The 25,155-nt window shown below is 44.8% G+C and overlaps 1 protein-coding gene across 1 annotated transcript; it reads right to left on the bottom strand.

The window, feature by feature from the left end:
• Nucleotides 1-372: 372 nt before the first annotated feature.
• Nucleotides 373-10,207, bottom strand: LOC104696362 (cytochrome P450 2D14). The gene is made up of 9 exons (XM_010410656.3): nt 9,817-10,207; nt 7,371-7,542; nt 6,492-6,644; nt 5,727-5,887; nt 5,430-5,603; nt 3,490-3,631; nt 2,723-2,910; nt 1,666-1,807; nt 373-1,537 (listed from the first exon to the last, which is right to left on the bottom strand). Exons 1-9 carry the CDS (start codon nt 10,027-10,029, stop codon nt 1,359-1,361), a joined length of 1,524 nt encoding a protein of 507 aa, XP_010408958.1. The 5' UTR covers nt 10,030-10,207; the 3' UTR covers nt 373-1,358.
• Nucleotides 10,208-25,155: the final 14,948 nt, after the last annotated feature.

The following is a 25,155-nucleotide window of genomic DNA, read 5'->3' as shown; positions in this document are numbered from 1 at the left end:
GAGCGGTGTGTTTGTTCCCTTGGCCCCTCCAAATGCCACAATCGGCTCGTGTTCGCTCGTGCAGCTGGACTTTCTTTCAGTGCGCTCTTGGATGCTAGAAACACAGTCCCTCTCCTAGCTATCCCCGCGTTTTTATCCAAATACACGAATGCCCGGACCCTCTCTGAGGTTAAGTTCTCTTTATACACACTTAGGTGTGTGCTGGCAACTATAAACCCAAACACATTCAGTTCAGTGTCATTGAACAGACCAGAAAAGTTACACTGAAATGATCTTGAAAGACGCAGGTGTGGCGCTGGGTGTGAGGCGAGAAAGGTATCAGAGGCAGGAGCACAGCAGGATTGAGGCAACCACAAAGGGAGGAGCAAGAAAGAAGATTTCACATCATTTTTATTCTTTCAAGTTATTTTGTAGATGAAAAGCATAAATGTGCAGTTCCTGCTCAAGTACAAATCTTAATTATGTTAATAAGTATTCGTATAATTCAATAGCTTTCATAGCTTCCAAAATTACTATTACACAAAATTACTAGTACACACGTGCACTTGATTTCAGATTTTTTTTTTTTTAGTGGTGGTTATACATAGGAGCTCCTTCGTGCTATTGTCTTTTCAGATGTGGTAAGGCAGCTACTACTAATTTAAACATTAACATATCTTTACATCTTGCAAAACCATTTGTCAGGAATATTGCAGGAAGAAAGAGAAAGGTAACTCTGAAATCCATGGCCATACAGTTTCAAAGAGTGTAACTCCATCCCTTTGCAAGTTCCAAACCTGCCCAAGAGCTGACTTTACGTATTGCCGAAAAAAAAGTTTTAATTAGAGGAGATAGTAAATCTAAACACCAGGATTTCTCTTTAAATGTATTTCTAGAAATTTCTATATTTCCCAAATGACCTTCTTCTGTGGCTGAAACACCATATGGATTATTTTTGTACTCCTTGGTATTTACTCCTACTGGAAGCATAGCGTGACATAAGGGTTGTCAGGATTAAAACTTACTTTCTTTGAGGCTATAAATTAAGACAATGCCATATTTGTGCAAGACATGGCAGTATGTAATAAACAGGAATGAATGAAGGGGACATGTATGTCTTGAATGGTAAGATTTTTCAGGAGCACTACTCTGAAACTACATTTAAATGTCACCTTGTTGTTTAAGCTGAAGCTCTCTTGTCTGATTCAAGATCCACAACTAGAATTAAGCTAAACAAGATATTGGCCTAGATCCTTGCTTTACACAGATGTGGCCTTCTGCACAGACTTGAGTTGGAACCTGGCATGATCCTGCCTAAGCTGTTTCTGACAGAGTTTGGGTGGGTGCTGGTCTGTGAGTGAAAGGAGGGCGCTGTGCACTCATCTTGGGAGAGCTCGCAACATGTATGGGTGTGGGGAGTTTGTGAGAGCAAAGTGACCGTCCTCCCGCGGCCTGGGCTGGTCCTCAGGGAGCACGAAAGTGAATTTCTGCAAGAGACTGGTAAAGAAAAGAAAGAGCTCCATCCTGGCCAGCTGTTCTCCTGGACAGGCACGGCGACCTGCAAGAGAGGGAGTAGAAAGTGTTTGTCAAAGAGGGCAATAATCCATGCTGGAATTGCTGCAGGGAGAGCAGACCACCCTCCTGCTGTGCTTCTGACTTGCACCTGGATCCTCCCCTCATATTTACCTGCTGAGAAGGGCAGGAAGGCCTCTGGTTTCACAAACTGCCCGTTTGCATCCAGGAAGTGTTCAGGGTAAAACTCCTGTGGTTTATCCCAGAGTGTCTCATCCTTCAGCACGGAAGACAAGTTGGTGATGATTGTTGTCCCCTGCACTCCCCCACAAGAGGAAACAGGTGAGAACAGCAGCATTATCTTGGCACAACAGAACAGTGCTGGTCCCTCTTTAGTCTGTGTCTCCCATCTAATAGCCTCAGCATAAGGCACCCATTTCCACTTCTGCATGTTATTGAAGCAGAGGTAAAGCGGGGCCCTTTTCCAATGGCATATGGTGCCTGCCCTACACTCTGAAGCATCTGAACTTTTGCAATTTGTATCCTTTCAAAGGCTGTTGCATGCAAATGCCAATTTCATGGTTACTCAGTGGAAGCAGCCTCTGCTTCTCAGATCCTCCCGGACTTGTTTTATAGCTGCAGAGAAAAAGCTGACTGACAGACTTCAAAGTCCAACTTCCACAGGGACCATGGAAAATCGCAAAGCTTTCCTGTTTCACATGTCAAGGTTCTAAACCAGAGGAGATACCACAAGGCTAAAAAAAAAAAACCAACAAAATCCCAGTCTTGAATTCTGCCACTGCTCTCAGGGCAGCTGCTTGTCACAGTTTGGAGCTGGTCTGAATGCCAATGGTGTTTGAGTAGCTTCAGAGCTAGAATTTAACTACTACCATCTCATGAAAGCCAGTAAGCTGGTGTTGCGTGCCTCCAGAGAGCCTGTTAGGCTCCTTCCGACGCAGGCAGGGAATATCACGACTCATTGAGAGGAAAGGAAACCTTTGTACTGAGCTGCCACTGCAGTTGGGTTCCCACACAACAAGCGTAAGCGTAGAGCACAAATATGACCATCTGCCTGAATTTAGCATTTCAAAATGTCTTATTTTAGTGCTCAACAGTGACTGTAATTGGGGCTGGAAATGCAACACTGCAGGGTTGGATGGGATCATCCCCACTCCATGCCTGGCATCTGCACAAGGAGAGGATGCTGTATTGCTTATCTGGTCACGGTCACCTTGGGAATAAAGAAGCCTTGCAACTCTGTGTCCCGGTATGTCATGTGAGGTAGCCCAACAGGAACAATATCCCCGTAGCGTTGCACTTCATGGATCACAGCATTAGTGTAAGGCATGCTTGCTTGGTCCTTCATGGTGGGGGGTCTCTCTCTGCCAATCACCTTATCAATCTCTGCCTGGACCTTACCTGAAAGCAGAATAGATAAGAGGACTCATAGATAACCAGAAGGAGCTGGTACAAGTTGCAGGAAGACTGACTGCCTGAGATTGTAGGCACTGTGTGAGAACAGGACAAGCAGTTAGAGATAGGAACAGAAACCAGATGGGAAGGCATTTTTCAGTTGACCGGTGTCTCTGTATAACTGTTCTTTGCTCATAGCATCTTTAATAAAGGCCTTGCCACTTGACATGACCCTTCCTCTATGCAGCTTGTAGGGTACCCAGGCAAGCAGCATTTGAGAATTTAAACTGATCAGCATCTATTCCAAATACTGGAAGAGGGTGCACTGACCACTGCAAGTCCCCAGGTGAAGCCCTCAAAATGAAGGAGAGAGAAAACTTGCCCTTCCAACTCCAGTCTTTTTATCACGGCTTCCCCCTTGACAGAACAGCTGTTTGGGAAGTGTTTCTCCTGGTTTCTGCTAGACCAACAATCACCAAAGCTGTTCCTCATTGCAAAATCCATGGAGAGATATTCAGCCTTCTTGCGGAAAAATGAGCCTTGAAGGGAAGAGGTCACACTTCTGTAAGTAAGATTCTGACTTACTCTGTATTTCTGGGTGGAGAAGCATATACAGCAGTGCCCATCGGAGAGTGGTGGAGCTGGTCTCAGAACCAGCTGTAAACAGGTCTACAGCCACCAGACGAAGGTTGTTATAGTGGAACCCATTCTCTTCAGCTGCCTTACCCTAGGGAGAGCAAACAAGTGGGTGACTGGAGCTGGGGTATTTGCTGGGCAAGAAGACCACTGCCCAGAGAAGTACTGAGAAGCACTAGGTCCACTTTTTAGTGTGTGTTCCTGTTTTTCATTGGGAGAGTGGAGCACAGCACAGGTGACAGTCTGAGCTTTACAACCCTGTTACCTTCTGTATTTGAAAGTCCTTGACCACCTCCAATATACTCAGAGAAGAATGCTACCCCTGCCTTCAGGACAGAAGTAAACACCTTGTGCTCTCAGCTCAAACAGGCAGCAGACCCCTGCCACTCACTGTAACATCTTCCCCCAAAGAAGGTAGAACACAGTTATTCAGATTTGATCAGATGATAAAAGCCACAGAGTAGAGAGGAGGCTGCATTGATGTGGCAAATGCAAAATTAGCATTATTTTAAGGGGGTTATCTCTAGCTATGCATTACAGATTCTTGCTGCTCCTGCCCTGATACTTTCTTACAACTGAAAAAAAACTGATCAGGGTATTATTGCTGCCTATTAAGTCTGCAACACCACTTTCAGCAAAACTGGTCTCTCATCCAAATGCTAATTGAGTTCAAGTTTGTTAGCATATGAGATATGACAAGCTCTCTGCATGAGTTCATCTACTTGTCTTTTCTAATCCTTTTTGTACTTCCCTTTCCTAGGGACTAGCTTCTGTTAAGTTAGTCTGTATATTTAGATGCTGTTGTAATATGGATAGCAATTAACAATGCATTTAAGACTCAACTGTTATTCCAATAAAGGATCTCAGAGAAGGGAGTTTGGGACTGACTTGACCAAAGTTAACTCAGGAGAGGGGTTTATCAGACTGGCTTATCAGGTGATCTTAGTGAACAGAAGAGAGATGTGACAAGAGGCAGCGTGGTCAGGCTCACATCCACCTCCAAGTTGTACCACTGTGTAGACTAATGTAGGTCATGTTGCTCTGCCCATGTGACCTGGGGGGGGGGCAACACATAAGCTGGAGGTGCCCGACACCCATAGCATGGCAGGGTTTGTTATGCAGAGCAGCAGTCCAGCCTGAGGATTTGGATGGTGGAAACAATTTGCAAGCAGAATTTGCTAATATTGCTCATCTGGCACTTGACATTTAGTGAATCCATGTGCAGAAACATATGGTGGATGGATAGGCTGACCCAAATACCTTTGGTCTTATACTGACTTTGTGCCTGACTGAATTGAAGACTCCTTTTAATTTTAGTGAAGTTCAGATTTAGGCCTTCTGATATCTAGCAAACTAGTTCTTAGCAAGCAATTAAAAAATACACATCCTAAAGGAGACACTGTTGTTTCAAGTCATAACTTGGCTTAAAGACAGGCTACAGACGGGGCAATGACACCAAAAAGCCAGTCTGTTGCTCCAGTTTCGTAGCTGATTTTGAGGCATCAGTCATTGAGGCACTGACATGACACAGAATCTTGCATGCTGACTTGTTCCCTGGTGCAAACTTGGGACTATTAGTGGATTCTCAATCATTGCCTTTTAAAAGCCTTCAAATTTTTGTAGGCTGGAAAGAAGGAAGTTGCTAGATTCTGAAGGAAATGTGAAGGTACAAAATGGAAACGAGCATCAGCAGATAATATAGTGTCTTAAGACAATAAAAGAGGTTATGGCATGAAGAACACCTTTCATCTCAAGATGCAATGTGGAATGAAAAAGTAGGACGTTAGTTGCTAAGAGGTTTTATACAGCTCTATGAGGAAAGTCAGCTTCACAAGCTTGAACAGGCCAAGAAACTCCTGACTCCGGAGGGTCTGCTGGTGTCACCCTACCTTCTCCATTTCCTTTAAAAACACATCTGTGAGATCTCGGGTGTGAGCAGGGTCCCAGGTCTTCATATGCTTGTCTATGACCACATCTATGAAGTCCATCAACTCCCTTTGTCCTTGAAAGACCTTCTGTGGGAGTCCAGGGATGCGCACCAAAATGGGCACAGCATTAAGAAGCTGGGGTGTGAGAACCGGAGAAAGAGGGAGAGAAAAGACATTACATGATGCAAAAAAAGAAAAAATATGAAAACACAATTCTCTCAAGCAATAGAGGGCAGCTTCTTACAGCTTTTGGTTTACCTGAGGCAGGAATCCAGTTTCTTGATCCAGGGAATCTTGAACTAACTGTGACAGCCTCTTGAATGTTCTGTCACCGTAGTCAAAACGGTCTCCAAAGACAATGGTGCAGATTATGTTGCAGACAGCATTATTTAGAAGAACATGTATATCAAAAGATTTACCTGAAAATGGAAATGGAGACCAAGCCATGAAGCTCAGCAACACCAAGCTGTTGGACCTCATCTCTCAGCAATGAGAATACACAAATGCTTCCTTGATGACACCAGGAGAAAAAGCCCCCACACCACTCAGAGCATCATACTAGGACGTGAAGATCATCTCATTCTTATTAATATTTGCTTGATTTGTGTTTAAAGGAGAAAACTGCCAAGAAAAACTGAGTTTTTCTGTGACTTGACAGGTACACTTTGTTCTGTGTCTGGATGACAGGCTGTGAACTCTCAGCTGCGTTTTTATTGCATATGATAATATCAATATGTTCCACTAAACTTCATAAAGTTAGAGTTACTGAGCTCTGCGAATAATTCTGGTTTACCTCTCTATTTCTAATTTCCTCTTTGTTTACTGTTTCAAATGGATTAGTGTTGTGGTAGCCCCACTGTGTAAAGCAGAAGTGGCTCCAAGGAATGCACATAGACAAGAAAAACTGCATTTGCGTGGAAAGAGAGCACTGCATGCAAACAAGAGTGGCTGTAGTATTTCTTCTCTCTGCATCACTGTATTGCCTTTTTCTGTGATTTCCCCGTCCTTGTGGATGTCACAAACCTTCTTTAGACTTGACTGCAGAACAAAGAAATCCAGCTTCCTCTACCACTCGCTCCTCCAAGGATTTCTTTCCCATCCCAAAGTTCCTCAGGGTAGAGAGTGCAAATCTCCTTAGCTCCTTCCAGACATGCCCGTATCTTGCTACAACAATCCCTGGAATTGTGGATGAGCAAGAAATGTCAGATATCTGACTTTTACATCAAGCAAATTTTGCTACAGAACAGCAATTGTGAGTCTGGAGGTACAGGTCTGTGTGGATAGATGAAACAGTCTGACCTTGTGCAGCTTGTTCATACAGCAATTCTGAAATGGATCACTGCACCTTCTAATGCCTGTGCATGGCTGGCAAAGGTTCAGGGGGGATTCAATGGGAACAACAAGGGCTGCTAAGGATAAAGGAATCACCCCTCCAAACCATTCAGCATTGTTCCCATAGCTTGTGTGAACTGGGTAGCAACTTGTGCGAACTGGGTAGCAATTTGTGCCACCACACAGGAGCTGAGGATGTGATGTGGGCAGGATGCTGGACAATACTCTGTCTTGGATGAAAGTCACTGTATTTTTTTGCAACAAGAACTTGCATGTAACATTTTGCATAAGCATTTTGTCTTACATAAGCACCATAAGCACTAATCACTGGCAGGAAAGTTGTAGCACTGATAGTGTCCTTACACAGCTGAAGAGGTGTGTGCTTGCTGGAGCTGTACTACAACCACTAAGGGGAGCCTCCATTAAATCAAATCCAAGTTTGTTGCCACCAAAGGGTGCCAGACATACAAGGGGGACATGAGAAAGTGCACCATACCGAGAGAATCTTGCCTCTACCCAATCCTTCTCATGCTAGTGCCATCAAGCAATATCCATTTTCATGGGACTTGCCTTCAGAATTCTTTCCATAGCCCATATGTTCATATATTGGAAAGTACGGCCGGTCAGCAAAGTCCTCCGATTTGTGGACCAGGGCTTCCTTCACTGTTTTATACCCATTCAACACTACCAGGTTGGTCCAGCAGTTCTGGAGACTGAAGATGTTTCCAAACTTCTTCTGAAGCTGCCAAGATAAAAAAGCATGTCCCTGAAAATTATCTGAGTTAACATCAGAAATATCACCATATCCTTCCTTAAGGCCTTTACTATTTAGTGATCTTTGAGGTATTTTTATTCAGAGATCTTCAGCTGATCTTTGACCTTTATCTTTGCAGTGTAACTGCTCACAACAGTGCCAAGCAGCAGCTGTAGCAGGGATCAATGCCCTGTAAGCGGAAAAATTTAGAATACACCTATCCTGGCCAAACTGTTGTTATTAACATTGTGCAAGTACTTCTTTTTTTGTCAAGAACCTTTTTGGGGATTTTCAAAGGCTGCATGCTCAATAATGAATTATTTCCTAATGTTTCTATTTATTTTGATCTGAAAGAGTAAGTAAGTTTTGAGTTAGTCTGCTTCTGCTGAAGGAAATATTGATAATAAGGTGATATGTAATTTTTATTTAAAGATGCATTTGTACCTAAAGATCTACTCAGAAACAGGTTTCCAGCAACATGGTTGGAAAAGGCAATTCCACACTGGAATTTCAGGTCAGCTTTCTCCCTAAAAGGAGTGTACACATCTAGTATGACTGGTAACTGGCATACACCCTACATCTGCTGTGATCTGTAAGCCTTATAATGCTGAATCAGGATGACTGCACAGGTAATCCTGTCAGCCATACACTCACCATGGGAGCTGGCCATGGAGCAAAGTCTTCTCCAGGTAGACAAGCCCTTTAACCAGACATAGACTCCTGGGAAGGCAGGTCAAAGCTCCCCTGCTAGTCAGGAACACTGAACAAAGCCCAGAAGCACGTTGCTCAAAGACAGTACAATAGTAGCAATGCGCCACAGTTTTCTTTTTCTTCTGTCTTTTTTTTGTTTTAAAGCTAAGATTCTTCATTTTTGCCCTGTAGCATTGCAAGGAATTGAAGTACTTAATACTGTATTTGCAGTAGGTTTGAAAAGGGAATTAGCACTTCACTGGCACTAGAAATATGTCATTAAAAATGATTACTGGTCAAGATTGTGGTTAGCATGACCCTGACGTGATATGATTTGGAAATGGTAAGCTTTGGACTATATGCAAGCAAACAATATAAATGCTATATTTAGTTTCTTCATTTGGCAGGTTTTGGACAGACAGCTGAACAGCGCTGTCCTAGAAAAGAGGCCTTTAGAGTTTGCAAGCTGAAGCACAAAACCCCTGTGGTTTATCTGCTGCAAGCTGTGCCGTGCTTTCCCTTTGAGAAAAGCTAAGCCCTGACTTTGAATAGGAACGCTACTGAGATTTTGGGCATTGCTGCTGGGGCAAATCCCACAGGCTGATCTCTTTAACTGGAACTGTCACACGCCTGCAGGCATGCTTCAGTAACTCAAAGGGAAGCCTGCCATTCCCACAGCCATGTTCCCAGCCCACAGATATTTGTTTGTCTTCCCTTGTTTGTACATCCCCCTGCTCCTTTGCCCCCAAACCTGCCCACATGTTAGGTTGGTAGCCAGCTCCTATCACCAGGGGTACAGCACTGTCTCCCACTGAGCTCATACAGAGATGGGGAGATAGAAGTTGGGAAGTGTTGGTGTGTGATTATCTCTTTATCTGTGTGGGCTAGGTCAGTGTCCTTAGGCAGTGACTTGCTTCATCCTGGACTTTGGAGAGGGCATTGCCCTTCGACTTTGTTCAATTTCAATACTGAAATTGGCCAAAAATAAACTTTCTAACACAATTTGAAGTATTAGAAAGCAGGCATTCTTTATTGTAGCACTGGACTCCTCTAATAGAATGGTACAACAGGGGATTTATTCCATCATGATCATACATATTCATTGCAGCGGGCTTCCCAGCTAATACATAAACACCACTTTTCCTAGGACTTACCTGCATGCACCCACCTTCTACTGGAAGTCCTTTTGTGGTCCTACAGGCTCATCTAAAGGTGTCTCTGGGAGTCATACTCACTGAGTGCTTCAATATTACCATATTACCTTTCCTTGAACTTTTTCTTTGGTCATGTGCTGTTGCTTCTTGTTACATAACTTGCCAAAACCCCTACTCTATTCCTCATTATCTGTTTATCCACTGTTCCCAGCTACATTTATCATCTTGTGTGCATACTGTTACATTCTTTCATCTTTTTTGCTAGTTAGTCTTTCATCTCTATCTAGTAACTTCAGGGGAACTGAAAATTCCTATTCTTTGTGTTATGTACCTGTAGCTGATGCCAGGGTGTGACCCACCCCTCCTGGGCCCGCAGTTGATTGTACGTGGAGTGTGTCACCGCAGGGATTGCACTCACCTGGCTGAAGGAGTGGTGGGGCTTGTGGAAGTCAATGGAGAACATGGTCCCGACGAACGGCAGCGACGCTGGGCCCGGCGGGTAACGGCTCCACTTCTTCCTGCGCTTCATGAAGTCAAGCAGTAACGTAAACACTGTAAGAAAAATTCCCAGTATAGAGATGTTGCTCCAGATGGATGACAGCTGGGACCCCAGCCACAGGAGCAATGCCATTTTGTAGCCTGTCTGCTCCTTGATCTTCCTCTTTTGACTCAAGACTGTTGCTGCCTCCTTTTGCCTTTTCTCTTCTCCTCTCTCTCACTTTCTTGCCCAGACAGCTGCCCCCTTCCCCTTGCTTTCTCCTCTTCCCCACACTGCCCTTTTCTGCTGCACCTCTCTCCCTGCACTTGCTGACCTCTGAATATGAAACTTGGCTCAAACTATAAGCTCCTCCTCTGCTCACTTCAGCCTTAGGGGAGTGGTGATGAGGGTCATCCCTCCTTCTCCTCCTCCTCCTCCTCCTCCTCCTCCTCCTCCTCCTCCTCCCCCTCCCCCCCACTTCCCCCCCCACTACCCCCTACCTCCTTCCCCCTTCTCCCCCTCCAAAGCCCGAGCTCAGAGGCCTTTGTCCCTGCTGAAAGTGGCAGCTCCTGCCAACGATGCCCTCAGTGGGGCAGGGCTGGGTGAGCTCTGGGTGTTTGGGTGCCTTCTCTCGCAGCCAAAGAGAAGGTCACAACAACCAGCCAGTCTTGCTGCATTCTCGTGGGGCAGTTTGGAAAGAGTTTGTTTGAATGTGTATCACCTTCTTGTTAGTACAGATAAGTCAAGGAAGAAGCAGCTCCTAAACACAGATCACCTGGGTTTCTGTTGGCAGGCTAAGGATAAGTTCCGTTGGAACTTGAGAAAGGTCAGGTTAGGTCAAACATTCCCTTACAGGAGGCATTTATTACAGAAATTAGCCTAAAACAGTCACCTCAGATTTTAAAAATCATTTATGTGTCTAGGACTAATAATTTTTATCAAACTCCAAATGTCAGTCAGCACAATGACCTCAGCTTTTGTAGAGCACAGGCCAGCTACAAGGAAGAAATCACATGTATTACAAGGGGCCTCAAATTTGCAGCCTTTGGGGCAGCAGTAATGCCAACACAATTATGGAGTTAGTCAAAGTATTTCTTAAAGCAGCACAGCTGTGTGCTCCTGGCATCTCTGCCATCAGAGATCAATAAAAGTTGCTCTTAGGACAGACAGTTCTAGATAAAATGAAGCAGTAAGCCCATCACAGTCTGATCTGTGATCTCAGCATGATCAGGGAAAAAACTCCTAATGGAGCAATCGCTGCAGCAGTGATGGAGAGCTCAGGCTGCAAAGCAATGCACCTGCAAACGCTGTGCAGGCAGTGCTGGTGTGCAGCCAGGGCCTCAAATGCCCCTTCCCCTGGGAGGGGAGGCACCTCAGTGCCCATTGTCTGTGTGCTGAGGTTACCTTGCTCAGCAGGATCCTGTTTTGAAACCATCATGACTCAGGGTTCAGGGTTTGTCTCAAGTAGTTGTAAACAAGCATGTGGAATGGGAAACAACTGGGGGAATTACCAGCCCCCACACAACTGCAGAATTGTGATTTCTTTTGAGTTACAGAGACATACCAGGATGGTTCACAAGCCTGGAGAGCTGCAACAGATGGGCACAATGTCTTCAGGAAGGACAGGCTGGAAACAGTGAGGGGTGGTTGTGTGCTGTGTAAAAGAGTGCCCAGAACTTGGCCGTGGGAGAGGTGATGGGCCAGCTGAGTGCCTGTGGACAAGGAGAAGGTAGCAAAGCTCCTTTTGGAGCAGTGTTGTGCCAGGCACTCACTACAGACTTCTTGATAAAGGAGAGAAAGTCAGTAGAGCCATCCCACACAATCACAGGCCTTAGGGCTAACTCACAGTGTGCTTTAACCGAAGGGCTGCATGGTCAGGCACAGTCTGGGTGGTTTCTCAGGCGTGCTCAAGACAGGTTCATGACACAGGTGATTGATGAGACAACTGGAAGAGACGCTGTTCACAAAATAAGAAGAATTGGTTCAGGATATGATGGTCAAGGGTAACTTTGCCTGCAGAAACCATGGAACTGTGAAATACTAAATCCTGCAGGAAATTAGCAGTACAAACAGCATTACTGCCCTTACCTGCAGGAGAGCAGGTTTCACTTCATTTAGGGATTTCCTTGGCAGGATCCCAAAGAGAGCTGCCCTGGAGAGTGAAGGGGTCCAGGAGAGCTAGTTGTTCTTCAAGGGCAGCCTCCTCAAAGCATAAGATTAGTGCATCTCATTTATTTCCTTGACATTGTAAAGCCTTTAACACCATTTTCTACAGTATCCTGGTAGGTAAATCAGTAACATACAGACTGCCAAGGTAGATGATAAAGTAGGTGGATAATTGTTCAGATTGTGGGGCTGAAAGAAGTGGGATCAAGAGTACAGGGTCCATCTGGTGGATGATCACTAGTGACATCCCTTAAGTATCTGTACTGGGGCTGACAAAGTTTAGGTTATTAACAACGTGGCAGATGGGACAGAGAGCACTCTTGGCAAGTCCAGGCTGGGAGTTTGTTGGCTTTTGAGTACCCACCACGTTTCAAACAGCTCTGCTGTGAGGTCTCAGGAGACAGAGCTGCAACAGTTCTCTGCTCAGTGGGCTGACTTGAGCAGGAGATGGTTGAATGATAAAAGATGATCAAGGGCTTCCTCCCACATTGATTTTCATGACCCATGCACTCAGATGACAGTGAAAAGATGGGAAATGTGGTCCCAAGAATGTCAGTGGACATTTCCTGATCACCCCACCAGTAAAAGGAAGTTACCTTGCCTGTTTCAGTTTACTTTGAGCTCGACCTTTATGAACTTCAGCTGAAAAATATCCACCTAGGTCCTTTCAGTTTTGCTTACCTTCGCTAGAACCAAAGGCTGTCGGACTCCCATCATTCAGCTGTGGGCTCTAACAAGGATGGCTGATCAGAATTCAGGAAGTGGATTTAATTTTAATGAACATCACTCTGGAAGGCCATCAGAATAGGAACTCTCCAGCTACTCTGCTTCCTGTGGCTCAGCCTTAACATAAAGTGATAAAGCTGCAACCTGAGAAATGCATCAGCTAAAAAAACCCCCGACACTGACTTCCCAATTGACATCTTTCCAAAAGGTCACTTGGTAAATGATCCTTTCCTGCAAACCTGACAGCTCCTCCACTTTTGGCTAGTAGCATGGACTGCCAGTCCTGCAAAGGACTGGAACAAGTGCTATAGCTTTGTAATTTCAAAAGAACAGTTTTCAAAGCCAGCAAAGAAACAACAGACAACAAATCTTTTTCTGACAGAGAGAAAGAGAAAAGAGTAATTATTCTTCTGAAGAATGGAAGATGTTCATTTGCATTTCTTTTCAATAAAGTAATATTTTGAGCAATTTTCAAGTCAGGCAAAAAACCCTCCAAATCCATTCATATTAATTTCAGCTAGCTGCCCTGCTGTGCTGGGTGCATGTCTTTGACTGTGCACAGTCAATTTAGAGACGAGCTAAGTGAAATTACAGAAGTTGCATGCAGACATCACTGTTCTTTGACTGAAGACACTGAAATACAAACAGAAAGGCAGCTTTAAGAAAAAAACCTATTAATATTGCAAAACAAAGCATCCAAAAGTAAGATAATGCAGGAGTTGCCTTTTTTTTTTTTAGGCAATTTTAGTGGAGACTTTTTGTCCATATTGTCCATAAGATCATATTTAATTATAATTACATGCTGTATTTCCTTTTTGAAGGACTCTCCCTTTATTCAGTGCACAGAATAGATGATGATCACTCACTAATCTGGTTTTAATTACAGCATTTATCTTCAAAGTCTATTTTGCCACCTACTGTTCACACCTTGCCCATAAAGGTAGTTTAGATGGGCTTTTCCACAGTGGTCCTCAGTGTCTGCATGGGTGAGGAGCAGGCAGGCATTCGTACTCAAAGCATCCCTCTGAGATGCCACCAATGGAGGCAAATGACCTTCTAAGTGTTGGTACCCGAGAGAAACTCTAGGAGGTGCCACACACAGCTGTCCACGGCCCATGCCCAGCTGCCAGCTGAGGCTGCAAGCAGCTTCTGTGGGTCTTCCTGCAGGATCACAGCTTTGGCACCCCGGACATGGAGGTCACAGATTAGTGCCTGTTTATGAAACTTGCTGTTTCAGTAAGTACTCAGCATCACATACTGCTCTCTGCACAGAGGTAGGATGAAACCCTTCCAATGGCCAAAGAAACACTCTTCCTTCCCTCCGTCTTTGCTTCAAGCCTGGAGCCAGCCAGAAAGCATTGGTCACATAGCATGAATATTTCCATGAGCTTTCAGGAATTTTTCATCCAAATCCCAGCAGGCCGACTGCTTTCCCCTTAAAACCTCAGATGTAGATGGACACAAACCTCAGCAATTTTGTCATTCTGAAAGAGCAAAGCCTCTTGGAACAACACTGGTTAGTGTGAAGCCTGCTGCTCTCATTCCTTGGCTGTCCATCTCTCAGGCTACAGCAGAGGTGGGGCTGATGAAGATCCCAGAAACCTTTCCTCTTCTAAGCCCAGAAAACAGTCTCCCACCTAGTCCCAGACTTTTTTTTGATCCTTCCTCCACTTCCTTTTTTCAGCCCACAATCTCTCTTTTGCCTGTTTTGCCTTCACTCAGATGGCCTCCTCCCCCTGACCATTTTGGTGCTGGAGGGTGCATGGCAGAGACCAGCTTCACACTTGTCATTCACCCTTAGCAGCCCCTGGCAGCCGGCAATAACCACCACCTGCTCTGCTCAGACATCTCAGGGGATTTGAGATGAAAAACTGAGAGCTCTATCAAGCGCACGCAAACTGGGTTTTCAAGGGCTTGTAATGTAGCCAAGTTTGAGCACAGTTTTAGAGAGCTGGTGCAATGTGTCTTCCTAACAGAAAGCTGCCTCCTGCCAAATTTTGCGTGTAATGCTTCAAAGCATTAAACTGAGAAAGGAAAATACCACCAGAAATTTTTCTAACGGGTTAGGAGAAGGTCAGATAAACAATGGATTTCTAAGAATGATGTCAGCCATTAGTAAGGGATTAAAATTTTTTTGGTTGAATGTTCCCAAACAAATTTAGCCTGAAGCACAACCCCAGCTCAGGAAATTTTAGTCTCATCTGGTTCATTGTGACTTTCTTGGCCTTCAGATGGAGCTTTTAAACACTGGAAGTACTTCTACAGCCTTAAGATGGACTGTGCTAACAGCTTGTTCATAATAAAGCAGTCAGCAGAACTGAAATAGCCAAGTCTTTCATAGTTACTGTTACTATGACTTACTGCCAGCCTTCCCACATTGCAAAGAAATCTGTTCTTTAGGATTTTCTTCCTTAAATTCCCCATGGCTTCCTACCCTTTTTCCTATATCAATCACACCAGTTCACATATCACTAAAGTGAGTTGTAGTTGAACTTTACTTCTTTCATCCATCCCTTCCCATGCCATTCCATGCCATGCCATGCCATGCCATGCCATGCCATGCCATGCCATCCCATCCCATCCCATCCCATCCCATCCCATCCCATCCCATCCCATCCCCATCCCCATACATGTCCCTTGCCCTGAAAGAGCAATGACTCTGAACTTGGTACCAAAAGCAATGCATGTCTTGGGCCCCATCGTTCGCCCCAGAGAGACAACTCTGTGCTGGTGCTGGAAGATGTCAAAGAGACAGGCTCCAGTGATGCTGTGAGCAGTTTGGCAGAGGGAGCTGTGCAGTTGCTGCAAGCATCAACATCTGGATGAATAAAGCAGCCACTGAGATGAAGTCACTCCTAGAAAAGACTTGGACAGCAAGGGCTGAAAAATCAAAATGAAAAGAGCAGAATGGTTTTATTTTGACTTGACATTTCACAGAGCTTGAGATGATCCAGGACTGAGCTCACACATACATGTGACACTGCCCAGCAAGGGTTTCACCAGTTCAGCAAGCCCAGGGTAGTTATGGGCCCTAACCACAGCATCCTCGTCATTTTAACTGGGGTTAAGCAGATATCAAAACAAGCTGGCTTGGTTTTCATTGCCAAATTCAGGTTCTCTCACAGGCTAAAATGCTCCCAGTGTTACTTCAATCTGAGTTAGCCAAACAGAGCTCAGCACGTGCAATTTCTAAGCCCAGTGTGGGGAGGTAATGAATCAAGGTGCTGCTTTGCACAGGTTGTGGTTCTAGCACTGGTCCAAAATGCCTCCTGAAGATTCCATTAAACCTCTGTGATGTGTCTGAGCTCTGGGAAGATGCCTGCTCATTCGGAAGATGACTGGCAGCAGTTGCCTTGACTCACACTCTCTTGTGAAACTGTCAGAAAAATATGGCTTACGCCCCCCATATCATAGGCTGTTGATTTCTCTCAGCTGCTGGTTTTGGTTTCCTGTTTTTAAGCTTCTCAGGAACTGTGAATATATTGCTTTTCATTTTTGCTTTAATACTGATACCTTGGGGTATTTCTCTGCTGTAACAAGAGTATGCTGGGGAATTTTGGACACAGCTACTGGCTAAAACCCCGTTATTAATTTTTTTCCATAAGAGATGCATTTAAGTCCATCTGGGAAAACTCATCCTACTTTCCTGAAGTGTGAGATCAATGGACATCTTTGGAAATAATGGTGTGATTAAATCCATGTTTTGGAAGCCAGACAGACAAAAGCATCTTGGTTTAGTTTCTGCTGTTTATTTGCCCTGTGACACTGAGCTATGACATGGCTCAGTTAATAATAATTTCATGTGCTTATATTTTTCCTAAACTTCTTCAGTTGGAGATGCTCTGGTTGTAATTTTTGCATATTTCAATTGTGTCATTTAGTACCAAAATATAGTAAACCTTTAACAGCTTTCCTATCTACGAATTTGTGTATGAAGCCTACAAATTCATGTATATAATGGAAAATTCAGACAGTAATATAAAACTTCTGTTTTGCAAACAGCAGATTGCTGTTGGAACACACTTTCTCTGAGACCTGGATCGATAAAGAATGCATTTTAAGATTCTAATTGTTTTCTGTGTTTTTTATGGCTTTAATTAACCTGGCAGAAATAATTTCCTATTCTGTGAATGTGATCCTGTACGACTCTTCTATTTAAGGATTCTGAAGTTGCCAGGAGAACAACACTGCCATGCCAGGGCACAGAGCTGGGCTTTGTCATAACTGTCTGGGAAATATCAAATACTTGTTTTAAATATTAGTATTTTGTAAGGAAAGAGCACGATGTATCCCAGCACTGACTTTCCCACAGCAATGTTCATGAACCCAACATGCAGAAGATGGAAAAAGGCTAATACAAGCACTCTGGAAAGGACATATGATCAAATAAAATGCAATTAAAAAAAAAAAAAGAAAATTTGGAAATGGAGTGACTACAACGAAATGTACTTAGGTGAAATGAGGTGCAGGGAAAAGGATCAAAACTTGCCAAAATTGTACTCATTGAAATCCCGAAATCAGGGAAGAAAGGTAAACAAAAAGACAGGAGAAGAAATTGAGGAAATGAAATGCTAAAAATAAAAGGAGAAAATTCTGAAACAAAGTGAAAACAATAAAAGCAAACGGGATGACACGAGGTGCAGGGAAATGGACCGAAGCTTGCTGGATTGCTACTCACTGAAATCACAAGGTCTCATTTCCTTTCCTGAAATGAAATTCTACCTTTCAGGAAAGGAAATGAAATCTTGAAATCAGAGAAGAAAGTGAAACAAACTGACTACAGTACGCTTATAATAAAACAAAATTCAATTTAAAGAAATAAAAGAAAATTCTGAAATGAAGTGACTGTAATCAAATGTAATGAGATGACATGAAGTGCTCCCCTTCGCATGCCTTTTGTAGTTGCAACATCCCTGGAGGTCTAGGCTTTGTGGTTCTCTCAAGCCTAACCTCAAGCATAAACCTAAGCCTAAGCAGTTGTGCCTGAGAGGCAAGCACTCAGCTGTCTGCCAGCTCCATTTCCTCACCTGTAAAATGTGTTTAATGGAGCTGTTTACTCCATTGTGATAAAGAATCTACAAATCTTGGTGCAAAGGGCATTAATGAGCGCCAATGCCATAATTATTACTAAGCAAAGATACAGGTTGCCAAAGATCTCAGAATAGAGATTAAAATAGATAAAGAGCTAATCTGAAGACTCTCTTTTGTTCCAGGAAGCGTCTAGCTATGATCTTTCTCTTCTGGCAGAGGGAGTATTTCACAGGAAGCATTTTGCTGCTGTTTCCATGCCTTGGAAGGATAGTCAGGAATGCTGCCTTTTTTATAGTTAGGTCCTCAATTCAGTTATTTATGAATCAAAACAAAAAGGGAAGCTAATCTGACTAAAAAGAGAATTAAATTTTTCTCCTGTGCTTATGGCTCTCAGGAGCAGGGAGAATAACCTTGGGTGATTCTGTCTCCTCATAGGAAAGTCAGATTTCCGGTTTCAGCAATAATTCTCTTCTTTTCACTCCAAGCTCATTAGCCTGTTTCTGATGGCTGCTGAACATTCCTGGCCTCCCAGGAAAGAATTCAGAGCAGCATGTTCTCAGCACATCTCAGAAAGAGGAGATGAAGAGAGGCATTACTTCTGAAGTACACTTGCTGTTACAATTTCCTTACAGTCAATAAGGTAAAAATGACTATCTCTGTTCACATCACCTTCCTGCTGGCTTGGTGGCTGTGATTGCTCCAGTGGTAAGAGCAATCTTACCATTGGAGCAATCTTACCAAAAAATATTCCTGTTCTGGGAAAGTGGCGCATTATCTACTTCGTTGTTTAAGCATGTGCTCAGTGATGGCACAGCGCTTCTTTCAGTGCACGCTGTTAGCTCCTGCCTCATTCCAGTTACACAGACATTTTCAGCACTGTGAGCATGTGCTCTCACTCAGCTCAGGGCCCATTTTCTCCCCTCATGCCGCCACATTTGCACGGCTGGTTTGTGTAGGATAACTGGTATTAGCTGCCCCTGTGTGACACCGTGTGACAAGGTGTGCAGACACGCGCCTCTCAAACTCTGTCTTTTTGTGTGTTTGCCTTAGGCCAGGGCTGGCAGATGCAGCGGATTCTATAGAAACAGTAGAGCCGTGCCGAGTCTGCGGCCCTGCTGCACCAGTCTCTACAGAGGAAGGGTAGCAGGTATCTGCTCCCCGTGAGTTTGAGACTAAACTGTAGGGGAACCAAGGCACAGGACATCAAACACGAGTACCCACCTCAGCAAACCACGACCTCACTTTTGCCCACCTGGGCTCAGACTGCCAATGAGAGAGGGGCAACCCACCCTTCGCAGCAAAGGGTAGCAAAAACCTTGCAGGCAGAAGTGACACTTCAATTTTTCCTGAGCTTAAAAGACAGTGAATGCAGGTTCAGCACTTGCACGAACTTGGATGTTTGCAGTAGCTAATTAGTAACCTCGCACAGCCCGAAGGTCAGGCATTCACGGCTGCGCGGCCGAGCACACGCTCGCAGGCGGTGGGAGGTCCCTGCGGATTGGGCACACCGTGCTGGGCACATGTGACAGCAGGATGACAACAGGTACTTCTCCAGGCACTACAAACCATTGCCAGATTCTCCCAGCAATCTCTGGAAAACAAAGCACACCTCTGGCTTTGTTCACTAAAAAACCAGCACAAATTCCAACAATATCAATGCTCCTGTCTTACTCACAGGCACACGAAGAGCTTTTAGGGACAGAAATTAATGACAAGACCAAGTAGTGACTGGTAAAGAAATCCAAGGGGAGGAGGAAAGCAGTGGGAATGACAACGTGGTCTGGACAGCAGTCTGTCACTGGCAAAGGCACTGTGTAGTGACAGGCCAGGCTTAACTGCAGAACAGGATGGGGCTGCTGCTCACAGGGCACCAATAGTTCTGTCAAGCAAGTCACGATCTCCCAAATTCTGCCCTTTGCTCAGCTCCTCCCTGCTCCTGAGAGTCCATCAAGGTGGAAGATGATGAGCAGAAGAACTTTTAAAGTGATTCCATTAAGACTTTAATACCAAAAAATAAAGTAAAACTATAATGTCAAAAATAAAATGTGCATATATCCCAGCACTTGTTATCCAGATGATATTAATGCTCTAAACTGAAAATACTCAAATATACAATTTTGATGATCTAAACCCTCTGTTAATCATTTCTGAGAGAATAGTATGCTTGCTAGGGTACAGAGTTTATTATTTTCCTATTTTCATAAATAATGCAGCATCAAGCTCTCATTAACAATTTTTCATGGTTTTATCTGCACTTTTTCCGTCAGGATAAACAATGACTTGAATACAAGTCAGCATTTAGAAGTTTTTCTCAGTGTGCTGGAAACAGAAGATCGCTGTGTGTTACTATGACAGTGAAATGGGTTGTTTATATTTGATTTCTGTGTGGTGCTCCCAATGATAGTTTATGCTTCACAAATCCGAATGTGCATTGGAACTCAGAATGTGTATTTTATACTTTTCTTCTGAATAGAAAACCCTCAAATAACTTTTGATTTGAAATATTGGCTCAGTTGTGCTGACAGATGAATTAATAACAGTGGGAGCATATGGAGTGAAATAGAAATTAGAAATTACAGAAGTGCAGGCAAGATCTTACTACTGGGCTTTCAGTTTGTCAGTTACCTTTGGAGCTCCATCCCAAATGATCTGTAGGTTACTTTTGCCAACAGTACTTGCTACACTCTCATAGCAACCATACATAACAAGCTTATTTTTCTGTGCTCACTTGCAATTGTGGTTTTGTGTCAACAAAAATACCTTCTTTTACTCAGGAGGTATCTGTGAGCAGTGGTCTTTCCACAGGAGAAGGAAGGATCAAAGGTGGTGGCTGCAAGGGAAACTGAGAAGGAAAGTACTCTTGTGATTTTTAAGACTGGATGGATACTGAAAGACATCACACTGCCCTGCAGCTGGTGAGTGGTAGGGAAATGCCCTGGGAGGTGTTAGGGTCTGCTCCTTTCCTTCTGATGGCAGAACAGCAAGCTCCTTCACATAACCAGCTTCCCCACCTGCAGAGAAGCAACAGCTTCCTAAACCTGCTGAATCCCAGGTTCCCTGGGAATGGCTGTGTGGCCTGGCACCTGCAGCTCAGAATGAGGTGTCCCTGAGCACCAGCAACATGCAGGGCTGACCTAGCCATGAAAAAGGAATGCTTTTGAGGTAATAACACTTTAAAACTTTATGTTGGGTTGCTTAAAGAACCATAAAAACCTGAAAGTTTTCAAAGCCATGTCACAGATGGAGATGACAAACCTTAGCTCTCCTATGGACTGAACACAGGCACTGTGTATGTGAGTAAATGCCCTTCTGCAGCTCCTTTCTCACTTGCGTTACTCCAGGATAAAACATATTGACTCATATCCAGGAAGAGGGAAAGGCCTAATAAAAATCTTCAATTCCTTTATTTACTTAATTATGCTGTACTGCCTATTTCAAAATCAAAAGCTTTTGATTTGTGTTCACTGTGTTTTGAACTAAGGCCTAATATGTGGGATAACCTTTGCATTCAGAATTAAAAATCAGCAACTATTTCTAATGCTACCTGTTTTCCTGGGCAGGTCTTTTGATAGTGAAGGGCATCTCCTGTGCTGACAGCTTTGTGGCACAAGGATCCCACCACCTGCATGCACCTGTGGGAACAGAATCCACATGGGTCCCTACAAGCACGCCTTGCTGCTTGTGCTGCTGGAGGGAACAGCAGTAGAGGGAAAAGCTGCCAGCACCAGCCAAGCTGACGTCCGTGGTCTCTGCTGTGAGTGTGAGGGCTGTCACTGATCTTGCTGTCTTCTCCTGGCTGGTTGCTCTGGGAAAGTGGCTTCAGACTCTCAGGTCAGAAGTGCCCCCTCTCAGTGTCACAGAGCACAGGAATTTTCAGCCAGAAGCACAATGGGAAAGGAAAGGCTGCAGATCACACAATAAGCCAACTAACAACCACCAAATTTGCCACCAAAGAGCATTCAGCGTGCAAATGAGTTCGCGCCTCTCATTTGCTGCTGAGAGCCGATGAAAACAAGCGTCAAGCCCTCTCTCTCCACAGGGGCAGCAGGCGGGCAGCAGGGCTGCCATCCCTGCCAGAAAGCTGTAAAAGCCTCCTCTGAGAAACTCATCTTCTCCCTCATCTGCTCTGACTCCGCCCTACAGATTACAAACCATGGTTTCTCATAAGCCGCAAAATCAGGAGGGGCAGGCAAAAACTTGTGTGAAACCCCGCTATACTTTCCCATGAGTGGTGGAGCAGCCACCGGGCTCAGCGAGAGGAGGGCAAGGGCTTTGTGTCATCCTTCAGCTGCTACGGACGGCCTTTGGCCGCTTCCCGGCTCCTCACCCTCTGTCCCCAGGGAAGTAGCGCACGGGTTTTGCTGGAGTACGAATTCAGAGCCTTAAGGTGGCAGCACCAGACAGCCCTCGGGGCCGTGTCCGCAGCTCTGGGCCGGCCAGGAGGCCGGCAAGGACAGAACCAGCGGGGCTGGGAGGCGGCAGCGATTGAGGAGTGGGCAGGGAGGCAGAGAGGGGTGCGGAAAGCTCGGGGCTGTGAGAAGGAAAGGTGAACTCCACACCCAACAGGCCAGGGTGGATTTTGCACCGCATAGGATATGGGGAGGGGGCATGGGACCTGCGGTTTCTACACAAGGCTGAGATGGTTCACCGGCCTGAGGGGCGCCCATGCCGGCAGGGATGGAAAGCCACCGCCGCCTGACATGCTCCGTGATGTGTGCACGGCCTGGGGTTTCGCTCCTGCTTCCCTCAAGCAGGCTAGGCTTGGCTGGAGTCAGGATGAAGGCCTCTGGTCTTCACCTGAATGTCAGGTTTGTGGGAAAGTAGGAAAAAAGCAAGCAGGGAACTAGCAGGGAATTCCAATTAGAAGTAAAGCTTTGAAGACTCTAGTCTTTGAGGCTCTGGTAGCTCTTTCCCAAAGACTTCAGAATGCAGGCAGTGATCTACACTCCCCTGTCCTCCTGGCTGCGGAGGGAGGGATTGAGCCACAGCTCCCTGCAGACCTGACTGGATGATGAGGACATGTGATAGGCCAAGAATCCAACTGGAGAAGTTGCTGGAGTGTAACAGCACTGCAATAGACACTGGATACCAAGGCAGTAACCTCTGCATGAGCTTGGAGGTGCTGGGGAGTTCTGTGCTGCCTGGGGGACAGAGAGCAGCTACAGATACCCTTGATCCCATGTCAGGGTGAGAGGGAGGGCTCCTGCTTGGGCTAAAACTCCAAAATAGAACCGCCGAGTTACACCAGGACAGATTATGACTAACGGGTTGAGTTACCTGCAAGCAACACAGACATGCAATATCCAGATTACCTGTAAGTAATGTGCAAGATGGAGAAATGCAATGACAGTCTTACAGATACCCACAATCAATGGAAAAGAGAATGGAAGTGTCTCCACTTGTTCACACTGTTACGAACCCTCATGTGCTCTTTGAATCAGAGTGCCACAAACCTTTTCAGAATGACTGGAGATTCTTGTCTGCTCTGACAATTGCAACAGGCTGCAGCAGAAATCAAGCTCAAACACTTGCTGTCAGCTGAGGCAGAAGTGAAAACAAAGTGGGAATACAGGAGTTGCCATGTTGTGTGGCTGTGAGAAGCTCATTTCAAGGGCCAGCACTTTGGAAATTGTGGCCTGAAGGTACAAAGCCTGCTTACTCCACAGAAGGGTTTTGTTGTTTCATGTACACTGCCTGTTTGTGAGAGACACAGTGCCTTGTGGGACGCTTTGAATTGTGACATTTTAGTTGCTGAAGTGCCCCCTGAACTCGTGACAGACCTTAGCTGTAGTTTTTACTGCTCTCACCCAACATCTGGTCATGCAACATGCAAGCTGATCAATGAACATTTTTCTCCACTACTGGACCCTTGTACTTGTGTATTTCCAGACTTACAAATCAAAAAGGTAAGTACATAGGTTCTTAAAAACCACAAATTGGTATATCCCTAATGCACCTAGTGAAGAAAAGGGGAGGCCAAGGGGCTGTGGCAAACAGACACAAAAAGGCTGTTCAGGCAAGCCCCAGACTTGTCTTTCCTCATGCATTGTAAGGAATAAGAAGTTAAGAAGTTACTCCACCAGGCCCTGCATTGCACACTTAGCTGCAGACTGGGAAAGGTTGTTTAGGTTTTTGATCAGCTATTCCTAAAGTCCAAGTAACTCCAATAAATGCTAACAATAAGGGGAAAATCTCATTGTCTCTTGGCAGAAATGGTAAATAAGAAAATGGTTGCACAGACTTCTGGCATCTGTGTCAAGTAGCTCCTTCAAAGAGGTTAAATGAAACCCTAGAAAATGAGTATCAGCTGTTGTATTCCAGTTTCTGTAGCATGCTACTGACTGGAGGTAGAAAACCAAGATGAGGCATTTATGAAGAGGGACCAACCAAGCCCGGTGACTTAGCCAACGTTCCCCCTGGAAGCACAACAGAGACTATCCGTATTTGGAACAACCATTTGGATGCAAAAAGGGTGGGTTTTTTACATTAAAGGGTGGATTTCAGGGCCTGTTGCTGTGTAGTCTAATAAATGGCAGAGAATAGATCTGGTATGGTACCTACCTGGACTGTTCTTCCAGAACTCACACACACGCAGCTGCCCACAGAAAAGGTCATCAGCAACAGCCACCTCCACCAGTGAGGCCCTCAAGTGCCTTTCCAATGGTCTCAAGTCTTTTCTCATTCCATAGCATTCCATGGAAGGAACCTCAGGAAAAAACCTTCCCCAACTTCTACTGACCTGTTATTTCTCCATTACTCTTTCACATGATTAGGCCACTCGTAAAAGGTTTTCTCAGCTCTCCTTATTTTCAAGAGGACCTTTGGATCATAAAACACCAGTGCTCAGCTCAGGGGTGAATCCGTCCAACACGGGTGGTGGGCAGTGTTTGAGGCCAATGGGCCATGGTCCAAAGCAGAATTTGTCCCAGTTACTGGCATTCTTACAGTCCCTCTTGCTCATTATTAGTGTTCCTACTACTAAGCTGTACATCTTCTGACCCATTAATCTTCTAGACTGCAACAATTCTGCACAGTTAAAAAGATGCACCTTCTTTCCCTAGTCTGAAGCAGCAGACCACAAACTTGGTGTCTGCTAAGTCCATCTTTCACATTTGTCATAAGGGATTTGTACACTTCTGCTGTAACAGCATCTTTTCCAAGTCTTTTGTGTTCCTGTGGCAACACGATGCTGCTGGTTTTAGTAAAAACGAGCGGTGCAGCTGGAGTCGGCCATGAGGACTGCAACCCTCAATGTCCTCTTTAAGGCTGCAAATGCCCACTTCCATCTCACAGCTCTGGAAACTTTCTTCTCCTGGCACATTTTCCTGTCATGTAAAGCCAAGAATGTTTCCCACT

The sequence above is a fragment of the Corvus cornix genome, chromosome 1A (genome assembly GCF_000738735.6).
Source record: "Corvus cornix cornix isolate S_Up_H32 chromosome 1A, ASM73873v5, whole genome shotgun sequence".
NCBI lineage: Eukaryota > Metazoa > Chordata > Aves > Passeriformes > Corvidae > Corvus > Corvus cornix.
Note: the sequence above shows the minus strand (reverse complement) of the source record. Positions and strands in the feature narration are given on the sequence as shown.

Bases quoted from the DNA above. Each gene is read 5' to 3' on its own strand.
- LOC104696362 (XM_010410656.3), bottom strand. From the start codon at position 10,029: ATGGCATTGCTCCTGTGGCTGGGGTCCCAGCTGTCATCCATCTGGAGC. The intron at 5,604-5,726 runs GTAAACCAAAAG...CTCACACCCCAG, and splicing joins AAACTGGATTCCTGCCTCAG to CTTCTTAATGCTGTGCCCAT. The intron at 2,911-3,489 runs GTAAGTCAGAAT...TTCTGCTTTCAG, and splicing joins TCTCCACCCAGAAATACAGA to GTAAGGTCCAGGCAGAGATT.